General features: G+C 30.4%; 1 protein-coding gene across 5 annotated transcripts; it reads left to right on the forward strand.

Annotated features, from left to right (window-relative positions):
• Positions 1-3,664: 3,664 nt before the first annotated feature.
• On the forward strand, positions 3,665-11,872 carry LOC111709918 (uncharacterized). Of its 5 annotated transcripts, XM_023483859.1 has the most exons (9): positions 3,665-3,875; positions 3,940-4,104; positions 5,219-5,467; positions 6,428-6,489; positions 7,720-7,820; positions 8,401-8,463; positions 10,219-10,292; positions 11,255-11,342; positions 11,741-11,872. In XM_023483859.1, exons 3-9 carry the CDS (start codon positions 5,326-5,328, stop codon positions 11,811-11,813), a joined length of 603 nt encoding a protein of 200 aa, XP_023339627.1. In that variant the 5' UTR covers positions 3,665-3,875; positions 3,940-4,104; positions 5,219-5,325; the 3' UTR covers positions 11,814-11,872. The 5 variants fall into 5 exon arrangements, with proteins under 5 accessions (XP_023339627.1, XP_023339628.1, XP_023339629.1 ...); XM_023483860.1 differs by lacking the exons at positions 3,665-3,875; positions 3,940-4,104; positions 5,219-5,467 and adding exons at positions 5,516-5,596; positions 5,686-5,967; XM_023483861.1 differs by lacking the exons at positions 3,665-3,875; positions 3,940-4,104; positions 5,219-5,467 and adding exons at positions 5,553-5,624; positions 5,719-5,967.
• Positions 11,873-11,924: the final 52 nt, after the last annotated feature.

Below are 11,924 nucleotides of genomic sequence, written 5' to 3' on the forward strand. Positions count from 1 at the left end.
TAATGCTATAGACGAGTGTTTTTTATATAAGAGCTAGAATGCATCAGTTAGGTAAAATCAAACGTAAAATCTTAACGACATTATAAAATCGACCCAGGCAAAAGGAGAGCTGACATATTTTTCCATCTATTTCCAATTTTCTAATTGCACTAAAAAATACGAAGATTGCAGTGTGATATAATTGAAATCATGATAAAAAGTATAAAAGATAAGGCGAGTAAACATGGATAGGATAGGATAGATAAAACTTCGGCAAGATAAGCAACAGTTTCAGCATATTCAACTCCAAAAACTCCAATTTATTTCGTGCAGTGATAATCTAAAGAATGCAGTTAATGAAAAGAGGAGTGTGTGGCGTGGATTTGAAGAATCAAGTTATCGTTATTGGATTCTTGTATTCGGTAATATTTCGTTCCCGCATTTTAGATTTATGATTATTGATTCTGGCGGAATTTTCAAATCAGCTAATGACGCATATCTTATAACATTTTGCATTAGATCTTAAATGTTATCTAAAAAATCTATTAATCTATTACTGGGAATTGATAAACAGAACTTTATTTATTGAATGAACTACCTTTACCATTTGTCAACGACTTAAAACACTTAGGAAATGTTCTGCAAAGTGATAATTCGATGACCATAGATTGCAATAAAAAACGAGCTATTTTCATTTTAAAAATTCATTCCCTTAACCAAGAATTTTATTTTAACAGTCCTGATGTCATTTTGAAACTGTATAATATTTATTGTTATAGTTTTTATGGATCTAGTATTTGGGACTTGAGTTCTCAATGTGTTTCAAAATTGTATACAGCATGGAATACTGCTATTAGAATTCTTTGTAATTTACCTAAAGATACGCATAGGCACTTGATTGAAAGTATTTCACATTGTTTACATGTTAAAACTATGTTAGCTACCACATGTGTGTCTTTCTATGAGACTATTGAAGCATTAGATTTCTTTCTAATTTATGTAAAACTGACCTTAACACAGTTCTTGGCAGAAATTTATTTTCTATTGCAAATGATTGTTCTGTAAATCCTTTGGATCTATGTAAAATGTTAGTTAAGAAACAAATGAAATATTTTGATGTCCCATTGGAACATGCATGGAAAGTTCCGGTTTTACAAGAACTTTTAAAGGGAGTGACTGGCTATGTAAGGTAGTTGAACTACCTTACATAGCCAGTCACTCCCTTTAAATACAAGAATGAATAATTCGATGATTACGTAATAACTGAAATGATAAATATGTTATGTAGTGAGTAATAATCAATGTTGTCTATTTGTGCATAATTTTGCATATTTTTCTCTTTTCTTTTGGAAACCTGTATTTTCAAAAATTTATTTAAGCAAATTTTAACTACACCATTTATATATGTATTTATATCTTTGTGTGTGAATAAATCTTTATAATAGTATAATAAATACTATTTTTTCAAGGTAGAATTTTAGTCTCGTAGATGTGACGAAAAAAGTCTGTTTGTCATTAAAAGTTACCAATAAGGAGTAAAATAAGGTTTAATATAATCTTTGTTTATTATTTTGTGAAAAAACTGTACGTGTCAAAAGAATCTGGGACTTCTTAAAAAAAAAATTTTAAGTTTTAATTATAGAAACATCAAAATATTTTCAGAAATGTTAAATAGAAATAGAACTGAATCACATATGGCTTGTTTATATTTTGTTTAGGCGCTGGCTATATTTGGTTTGGTTTTTGGTTTTTTCCTTCTACAGAGTCCAGAATACTTCGCAAACAGTCCAGCTGACAGGCAGATTTTATTATTCTTTTTTGCAATTTTTCGCCAACTTTTTAAAAAACTTTTTTGCACAGAGTAAGTAGTGATCGATAGCTAATTAAATTTGATATCATGCCTATACCCCTTTTATCTTTTGCAAACATTTCATTTAAGAACATGAAGTTTATAAAATCAGTTTAAGGGAAGAGAGCTGGAGAAACGAAGACACTCAAGAGGTAAAATTTAACTTGAGGGACTGTTTTATTTTTTATTTTGAACAGGGGATCTTAAATATAAGTACTTTTTAGCAAATGTTCGATGGAAAAAATTACTTTTTCTCATTCTGAAATCTGAATGGAAAGATACTTGAAAAGAGTTGTAAACGTAATTTCAAATGATCACTATAGTTTTAGTAGAAGTAAATATTTCCATTTACTGTTATCGCCGATTAAAGGATTCATATCTCTAATTGGATAATGAGATAGATCAGATAGATGTTACTGCCATACTATTTCTATTGGTTCAGAATAGACAACAAACACATGACTGAACCCTGAATGGATCAGACGCCAATAAACTCGGCATGCAGGAGTGTCAAAATAGAGCGGTAAACGTCCAAATCACAATAGCACCCTATAGACCTGAGCATTTGATTAAAAAGATTTTGTCGCTTTCCATTCTTTTAATTTTTCTCCTTTCTTTTTTCTTACCTCAGAAGCCTGCAATCGAATCTACTTATATTTAGACATTCATTTTGAAATGAAAAAAAAACGTGGTATAAGTCCGTAATTTATTTTCGACAAGACAAATTTTTCAAGGGTATCATTTGACTCTATGAATGGAGAGTCAAGAGGCCTTGATAACTCTTAGCAAACGAGTTTTTAAATTAACAGAAAATTTCGTAAAACCGAAAAGAACTTCACAGTTTCTACACTAATACTTAACCCAAAAACTAATGGAAAATGGATAAAAATGAATTCATGCTTAATTTCTTTTAATATGCAATAGAACGGACCTGAACAGCGAGTACTAACTCTCCTTAAACTTTTTTTTAAGTATAAAACCTCATTTTTAAGTTGTATAACATTCTGTTAATGAACTAAATTTTTGAAAATGTTCGTCTACATATTTATATAACTATGGAAATTATCAATGCAATTTTTTGCAGATTTTTATACAGCGCAAAGAGAAAGATTATTTGTAGATGGCATTTTTTCGAAAAAATTTGCTAAAAACTATTTTTATTTAGTTAATTAATGAGCAGAAAGAAACTAATGACGAAGATCTTGGTAGCCTAATTGACAAAATTAAGGAATCTAAGCACTAAAAAATGGATTCTCAGTTATAAAAAAAGTTTAATCATTATAAAATGTAAGCATTTGAATTTTGCTATTTTTACAGTATCAATAGCATTTTAAAGGATACAGACAACTAATATCACCAAAATTAATTAATTTAGAAAAAAAATAAAAAAAATATACCAATCCACATTTTTCAGGGAATTTAAATTATTTATTTATTATTAGTTATTTTATTTTTTCACAGATTTGTAAAAGGTTGCAACAGTTTATATATGAAAAGTAGACGTCACGTTCGCATTGCAGAACAAACAAGATTGAAATTATCAATCAAATCTAAATAAATGACAAATTGCTAACTGATTTTAAAAATCTAAATTATTTAAAATACGAAAATAAAAATTATAAAAAATTTGCTAAAGAAAGAGGAAAGTGATTCTGAAACTGAAGATTTCAATGAACTGGATAAATCACAAAAAAATTGCATGTACATATTAGTAACTAGGAAAAAAAAATAATTTCAAATGTCATGCGATGTTATATATTCATAACATATTAGTTAAGTTATAGCTAAAAATGCCCCCCCCCCTCCCAGAATTGAAGGCATAGCGAATAGCAGGGTTTAACGTTGCCTGGGTTTCTAAAAACCTAGATGAGTCATAATTTCCTGATATTAAATTGTAAATCTATCCAACCGGTAGAATTACAAATTTGAAATATCTTATTTAAAATACGAAAATAAAAAATTATAAAAAAATTGCTAAAGAAAGAGGAAAGTGATTCTGAAACTGAAGATTTCAATGAACTGGATAAATCACAAAAAGTCTACAAAGGTGAATATTATTTTAATAAATTTTATTTAAAAAATTATAAGATTAAACAATACTGATTTTACAGATTCTAATGAAGACAGAGATGAATACAATGATATTGCTGAAGATGGCAGAGATCAGGAGGATGAAACTGTTGAAGATCAAGTTGTAAAAAAACAAGCTGTTGTAGATCAAGCTGTTAAAAACCAAGCTGTTGTAGATCAAGCTGTCAAAGATCAAACTAACAAAGGTATGAAATAGTAAATACTTTTAGGATTGTTTACAGAAATAACCAGAAGTATCGTATTTTTAAAATTATTAAACCAAAAGAGCAAACAAATTCTGCTTTGTATTAATGTAATGATTGGGAAAGATTTTGAAACAAAATTAAACTTTATCATTGAAATCAGGTTAATTTTAGTAAGTCATCTCCTTCTAGTTGTAACATTCTATTCTTATCCAAAACGTTTTCTGTAGATTTCTTTGGATCTCATTTGAAGAAATTTAATGAAATCTGCGAATATATTTTGAAATTAAGAAATTTAAGATAATGGTGTTTAAGAAATAATCAATAATCACTGGTTGTATCGATAATCTTCTTCAGGAAAATTTGTTGCAAAACGACAAATAAGATCATTAAATAGCTGAATGTATGCATTACGTTAGGATCAATAAATAATTGTAAAACGACGCTAGATGGGCGCCTTCGTTTTTTTTCAATTCATTCATTTCATTAGTGTTTTTTTTTTTAAATCGTTTGTTCAATGAAATCTTTTCTTTCAGTAAAATAAAAACAATAGTTTTTTTAAAACCTTGTTTGAAAAATTTGTTTCTTCAAAAAAAATAAATTTTAAAAGTTTGTTCGAAAATCTTTTGTTTTGTAAAAAACGATAGTTTTTTACAAAACAAATTCGTTCGTTCAGTAAAAAAATCATTTCATGGTGGTTTGCACATTTTTTTCGTTCGTTTTGGAAATACTTTCGTTTTATCATTTCTCTGAACCATCCAAGATGTTCGCCCATCATTCTTTTTTTCTGAACGCTATCGTTCGCAAACATTTTTTCGTTCTCCAAAACGATTCCCATCCTACTGGTGTCCACTCTGCTGATGCCCATCTCTACTGGTGTACACTCTGCTGATGCCCATCTCTACTGGTGTCCACTCTGCTGATGCCCATCTCTACTGGTGTCCACTCTGCGAACACGTTTGGTGAAAAGTTGTTTTCACGCTCTAACACAGAAATTATACAACATTAAAACTGAAAAAAATCAATCCTAACATTTTGATGCTTCACTCTCGCCCCAGTTTAAATACTCATTATTTTCTATTACTCACTTTAAGAAGAAAGTATTCTATGTTTTTAGATGATTTCCCAAATAGTCTTGAGGGCAAGGATGATCAGATTATTACAGAAGAGGATGCCGATGACATCAGCAAGACGGTAGAGGATGAACAGAGGCATCTGGAGGACATGGATGACCTAAACCTGGATGACCTGAACCGAAAGAAGAGATCTGTGGAAGCTGTGGATAATACTACTTCTACCACTACTTCTAAAGATACTCACAATTTTTACCAACTCCTCAGATTTATTCAGAACGAGGGATTGGAAGGTAAATATTTTTATTCAGAACGAAGGATTTGGAAGGTAAATATTTTATTCAGAATGAAGGATTGGAAGGTAAATATTTTATTCAGAATGAAGGATTGGAAGGTAAATATTCAGAACGAAGGATTGGAAGGTAAATATTCAGAACGAAGGATTGGAAGGTAAATATTCAGAACGAAGGATTGGAAGGTAAATATTTTATTCAGAACGAAGGATTGGAAGGTAAATATTTTATTCAGAATGAAGGATTGGAAGGTAAATATTTTATTCAGAACGAAGGATTGGAAGGTAAATATTTTATTCAGAATGAAGGATTGGAAGGTAAATATTCAGAACTAAGGATTGGAAGGTAAATATTTTATTCAGAATGAAGGATTGGAAGGTAAATATTCAGAATGAAGGATTGGAAGGTAAATATTTTATTCAGAATGAAGGATTGGAAGGTAAATATTTTATTCAGAATGAAGGATTGGAAGGTAAATATTCAGAACGAAGGATTGGAAGGTAAATATTTTATTCAGAATGAAGGATTGGAAGGTAAATATTTTATTCAGAATGAAGGATTGGAAGGTAAATATTTTATTCAGAATGAAGGATTGGAAGGTAAATATTTTATTTTTGATTAATGCCAACTACCAATAGTTTCACGAATTATTAACAAAAAAGACAAATTAGAGAGAATTTGAATTTGAAATGATCTTTCATTAAAAGAGGAACATGAATGATTCTCAACAGCACCCTTTTAACCTGTATCTGATTAATAATGTAGAAAATATCTTTGTTTTTATAGCTTTGAAAAAATGTTTAATTTTAACAATTTCTTACACAGAATAGCGCTAGAAATGAAGGATATTGATCAGTCAAAGCTTTTAGGGATACTGATGTAAATGGACTTGCCAATCTAAAAATTGATCTTTTTTCAATTGATTCAAAAAAAGGTTTATAATTATTGATATTTGTTTAGTTATGATATCATCATTGTTCCGATTATGCTGCTCTAGCCTCCTCATCATGGGAGCTAGAAGTGTAAGTTAATATAAAACATTAACAAAATTACATAGAATTACATAAAATTACATAAAATTACAAAAAATTACATAAAATTACATAACATTACATAAAATTACATAAAATTACATAAAATTACGTCAAACTAAAGCAAAATTACACGTAAACAATCTATTTTCTTTTCAATCATACTCCTCTTATGGAAGAGGTCTTGAGAAAACTAGATTATTTTTAATTTCTAGCATGTAGCCAAATAACTTTGTGTCACAAAATCAAAACTAGAGGAGCTACGATGTTGCAAAAGTGTAAAGTTAATTGGTTTACTGATTTATCAGTTTAAAAAAATGTTAATTAATGTATTGTATTTATCTTAATTTCCTCTATAGCAAATAAGAAAGTAGTTTATACTACACTTTTATAAAAATTCAACATTGGCTTTAATATACTTGATAGGTAGTTTTTATTTATTAATGTTTAACTACAAAGCACGAGATTATAATGCAAATAAATTTACTATGCAATTTGGACACGCCTAACCAGCGTAGGCTGTTTTAATTTGTTGGCCCTATAATTACTTTCTTTTTACTTTCGGAGCGAGATGGGAGAACTGCTCTCTTTTCGGCTCTCTCCACACATACATAGCTTCTGTCAGTGCTCCAACCGATATCCGTTATTGCCAGAAAGGTTGAAAATCCTAGTTCCGCCCCCCCCCCCCCTCCTCAGACGATGACATCCCTGAATCATGGTCTAATTTATTTTCAACCAATTATAATTTATAATCCCGTTTATGCATGCAGCCTTTTATTTTTCATGCCGCGTTCTATTCAGCATTTTACAGAGAAGCAATATAAAATTGCTCAATGCACTAACAAAAGTTATGTTAGAAATAGAAAGTTAAAACAAAAACTACAGTTTAATTAATATTCGAATTCGGCTTTTTCTCCGGCCACAGTTATCTTTGAAAAGTAAGACCAAACTAATCAATAGCTAATAAGCTATTTAGTGAACCCTGAAATTACCCAAATAAGTGAACGGTCCCGCAGAATCCAGTAAAATATAGTCAGCGACAAATGTGTTCTTTTTCTTAACCATTATCTCATTACTCCAATAGCAGATATATGGAAAATTGATTATTACAAGTCGATTCCAAGTTCAACTCTAGATTTTATAATACCCCCTTTATTTTTGTGGTCACACTCCTCTTAAAACAAAAAGTTTATTTTTACAGAAACAAAGACATGTGTCTAGGGCCGTCCTTGGTTCCTTGTACCCTGGCTGGTTGAGGAGTGTATTGAGATGGCGGGAGGTGCGCTACAGTTCCTTCTACATATGTCAAGAAATGGAGGCTGGTAACACATAGTTAAAGGAACTGAAAGTGTTATTTCAAGTGACCCCCAATACAAAGATGGCAATGCCCTGTTTACAACACTGCTCTTGAAGGCTTAATCTGATCAAACATGATGAAGATACCATAATTTTTCTGCTTAATTCTGATAATTTCTTCATTGCTTCTTATGAAACGCACATGTCACAATTGCAGAGAAACCTCAAATGAAAAACTAATCAGTTTAAAGAATCAACAACATGGATATATAATTCATACTTGATCAGACAAAGCTCTAAAGGGTTCTGTTGTGAATTCCCATATTATTGCAAGGAGCTTATCTTGAAATGCTTACAGTCCCTTTAAGACTTTCCCACGTCGTCTGATTTGTTGCGACCGCAAGGTTTTTCTAAATTAGCCAAACATTACGTTCCTCATTAAAAAGTGTTATTCTTCAACATTGATTTAACAGTTGACAAAAAGTGGTTTAACAAAATGCCAGGCCCAATAATAATTGAAGTTATATTGCTTAAAAAAATGCTGTTGATTAATTTAATTTTGTCCTTGAACCTCATAATTATTGTTCCTTTAGTATTATTTTTCAGGACATTCATAGGTCTACTTCTGATTTCTCTACTTTATGCCCTAGGAGCATATTTCATATTCAGGTATTCTTTCCAATATTAATCATCTTATATTTTCAAGAATTTATCGGAAATTTGAAAATTTTAGACATGAAACTAAATCATGAGATTGGGACTTTAAGTGTAATTTAAATAAACCAATGACTGATTTAGGATGACAGACTTGTCCTTTTTATTGGTAACACATTTAAAGGGACTAAAAGTGAAGTTTCACTTTCAAGATGCAGGGGCGGATACAGGTGGGGGGGGGGATGCGGAGGGACATTCGCCCCCCTCTGACAGATTCAGGGAAGGGCGTAGCCCCCCCCTTAATTTGGAATTTTTTGTTCCTTGTTTCAGAATAGCTTCTCAAGCATGCTGAAGGGAAAGAAACCCTAGTGCAAAACAGGAAAAATAACTGTCTTAATAAACTATAATGTGTGAAAAGTTAATCTAGTTGTTTAGTCTTGAGTCATTAATTTTGAATCTTTTTGAGTTTTTTAAGTGAAAAAAATTTTTCGCCTAAAAATTTTTGGTTCCTAATTATGAATTTTTTTGTTTCTAAAAAATCTTGCCCCTCCCTCACTTAAATCCTGTATCCGCCCCTGCAAAGATGGCAATGCCCAATTTACAATGGTACTCTTACAGAACCAGTGTTGAACAATTTGTTTGCAAGCTGTTTTGTATTGAAGGAATATTAATGTTTTGTTTAACACTTTGGTGGATATAAAATATTCTGGTTTCCAGGAATTATTGTGCAATGGCATCTGCGCTGAGTTCCCACACATGTTAACGATTACGTGTAATCTTAAATTTTACGACTTTTTACACAACATCACAACATTTAGAAGACATATCCTCTGAGTTCTCTGTCCTCGATGATCATTTAAATATTTGACGGGTACATTTGAGAATCAGGGGTGTCCCTCTTTAAATGTAGTCACTTAAAATAATTCCCTTTAAGCTTTCATATGACAAGCATGGGATTCTTGTAAATATATCTTTTAAAAACAAAATTTGTAAAAGAGCATTGAATTTTTTCTCTGACTTGTTTATCTTCTTTTTAGCTGATCAAACATCTGTTTTTTGTTCCTCTCTTGTAAATCTACCCATTCTAATCCCTTGTAGACAAGGGAAATATGCATTTTGACACACATTTCTGCTTTTCTTTCTCCCTAATATTATGCATATTACTACTTATTACATATTTATCTGAAAAGTTATGTTGTGGATTGATAAGGTTGGAAATATAAAATTCCGCTATTATGATAAAAAATGGGATAAGAAATGTTAGACATGGTGTGGATATTTTCGACAAAAGAATTCTTGATTCTTGTGAGTTCATCTCGGACAGTACTTCAGAGTACGGCCTTGTCTACAGCAATCTTATTCACAGTAACTAGCAGATTTAGGAACCATTGAACCGTGGATATCAAGATTAAGCTTAAGATCTCGATCTTTTTAATCTACGGTTTAATTTAATCTGTAGTTGATTTCTTGTAAAGAGTGTTGTCTTTGGGAAACAAATAGCCAATCAGAAGCCATGGAATTTTACATTTAACCAATTAGAGAAGTGAGAAATTGCAGATATCCAAGATCAAGATTTAAAGCAGATTCTGCGTAAAATTCAAAAGTGGATATCAAGATTGAACGATAGAGATTATGGATAATACATAAGTTCCCAGCTCTAGTTTTACTTACTAATCTCAAGCACTAAATATTAAACATTCTTTTCATTCATCCAGCCAGAGTCCAAAATTTGAAAAGCTCATATAGTATCGCTAACTAAATGTTCTTTAGTGTTTACTCATTCCACAGCAAGCTACGATGGATGTCCAGACAAAGTCATGAGGTTATTTCTTCAGTTTCACAAGGTAATTTATTTAACAATATTGTGTTTAAGTTTTTTTTAAATTTTCTTAATTTAAGGACTTTTTGTAATAAGTACATAAATTTGAAAAGGGTTTTTTTCCAATGGAAGTTTTTATATTTGTCTTGGTATATTATTATTTCTAGGTGTTCATATGGTCAAATATTATTGAATAATTTATTTTCTAAGATTGACACAACCCTACATGGTAAAAATTAAATGTCTCTGTATTTTTTTAGCATGACAGTCTTTAGGTAATAATAAAATTATTTCATTAGATGAGGATTTAAATAACATTAATAATATATTTTGTATCTTTTTCTGCAGCATTAGATAGGGATAACAAAGGTGAGATATGAAAAAGAAAAATCTTTTTTAATAATATAGCTGTTAAACCCTATATCAAATAAATATGGAGGAAGATTATAAACTATCACTTGAAGGAAAGAATAGAAACCATCTAAAGAAACTATAAACATTGTAGTTAGAATGAAAACCAAATAATGGTATCTTATCTACAAGATTTCCGGGACTAATCAGAAAATCTAAATTAAAAAAGAATCAAATATTGCTAATATAAAGATTTGCATGCAAAAAATATTAGGTTTTTCGAGTATTATGTGCGTATTTAGTCGTGAAAGCTTGAAGATAATCTAATATGATATTGTACGCTCTATATATAGTGTATTTTTAATGGCTGCGAGTATGTTCCCAGAAATAAAGTATTTCTGAGCATGTTTATTCTTGCCTTAGTTGCAGCACTGGCTGTTTCTCTCAGCTATTTTTAATTTCTATGTGAATACAAGATCTAAGCACTTTCAAAATCGAAAATGAATCTGTAATTATTCTTAAATAGCCTTAATTGCTATAGAGCAAATAATTTAATAGAATATTTATTTTTTGCTTTGTACCTTTGTCTCTTAAAAACGGAGCACAATGTTAGCTTTCAGATTCAAATATCTTTAGGTGGATTCCAGGCAGGGTTAAACTATCAACGTTTAGAGGATGAATGTTGGCAAACAGATCCAAATCTAGCAAGAGAATTTGATCTAAGGTAACAACTTTAATTACAAGAAATAAGAGACACTCTGGGCCCATGGACAATGGAAATGGCTTCTCATTTGGCTGTTTTCTATACTAAACTAAAGCCTTTGAGAAAATGTACAATATTTGTTATCCATAGCATAATATTAAGCCCAATAATGCGCAAAATTAGTATCATTCTTATGATATCCATAACAACGGAGAAACTGGAAAATATTTTTTTGTCAACCAAAATGATTTTTTGTTGTGGCATGCAACAAGACAAATTTTGAATTTGAACAGAGAAGTTACCAGGCTACAGTTGAAGTTTTGTGCTATTTTTGCCACATATTGCAAATGAAATCATACTTTAAAGTATGAATGGGGACTGGGAATATATAGATAGATGATTAAACACTATTTTTGTAGAAACTCTGGGTTTGTGAGAGAAAGCAAGATTTCTGTAGAAGAACCTGATGATTATGTTCTTTATGTAAAATAATTTTTTTTCAATTAGTTTTTATTTGAAACTTTTAGCAAATAAAGTACATTATTTTGATAGAAATTGTTGATAATATTAACACTTTATTATAACATAATGATATTACCCAAA

This window comes from Eurytemora carolleeae, unplaced genomic scaffold (assembly GCF_000591075.1).
Source record: "Eurytemora carolleeae unplaced genomic scaffold, Eaff_2.0 scaffold1014, whole genome shotgun sequence".
NCBI classification, from domain to species: Eukaryota; Metazoa; Arthropoda; class Copepoda; order Calanoida; family Temoridae; genus Eurytemora; species Eurytemora carolleeae.

Excerpts from the sequence above, each read along its gene's own strand:
- LOC111709918 (XM_023483859.1), top strand. The coding sequence starts at position 5,326 with ATGGATGACCTAAACCTGGATGACCTGAACCGAAAGAAGAGATCTGTG. Across the intron at positions 7,821-8,400 it reads ATGTCAAGAAATGGAGGCTG|GACATTCATAGGTCTACTTC; the intron begins GTAACACATAGT and ends ATTATTTTTCAG. Across the intron at positions 11,343-11,740 it reads GCAAGAGAATTTGATCTAAG|AAACTCTGGGTTTGTGAGAG; the intron begins GTAACAACTTTA and ends CTATTTTTGTAG.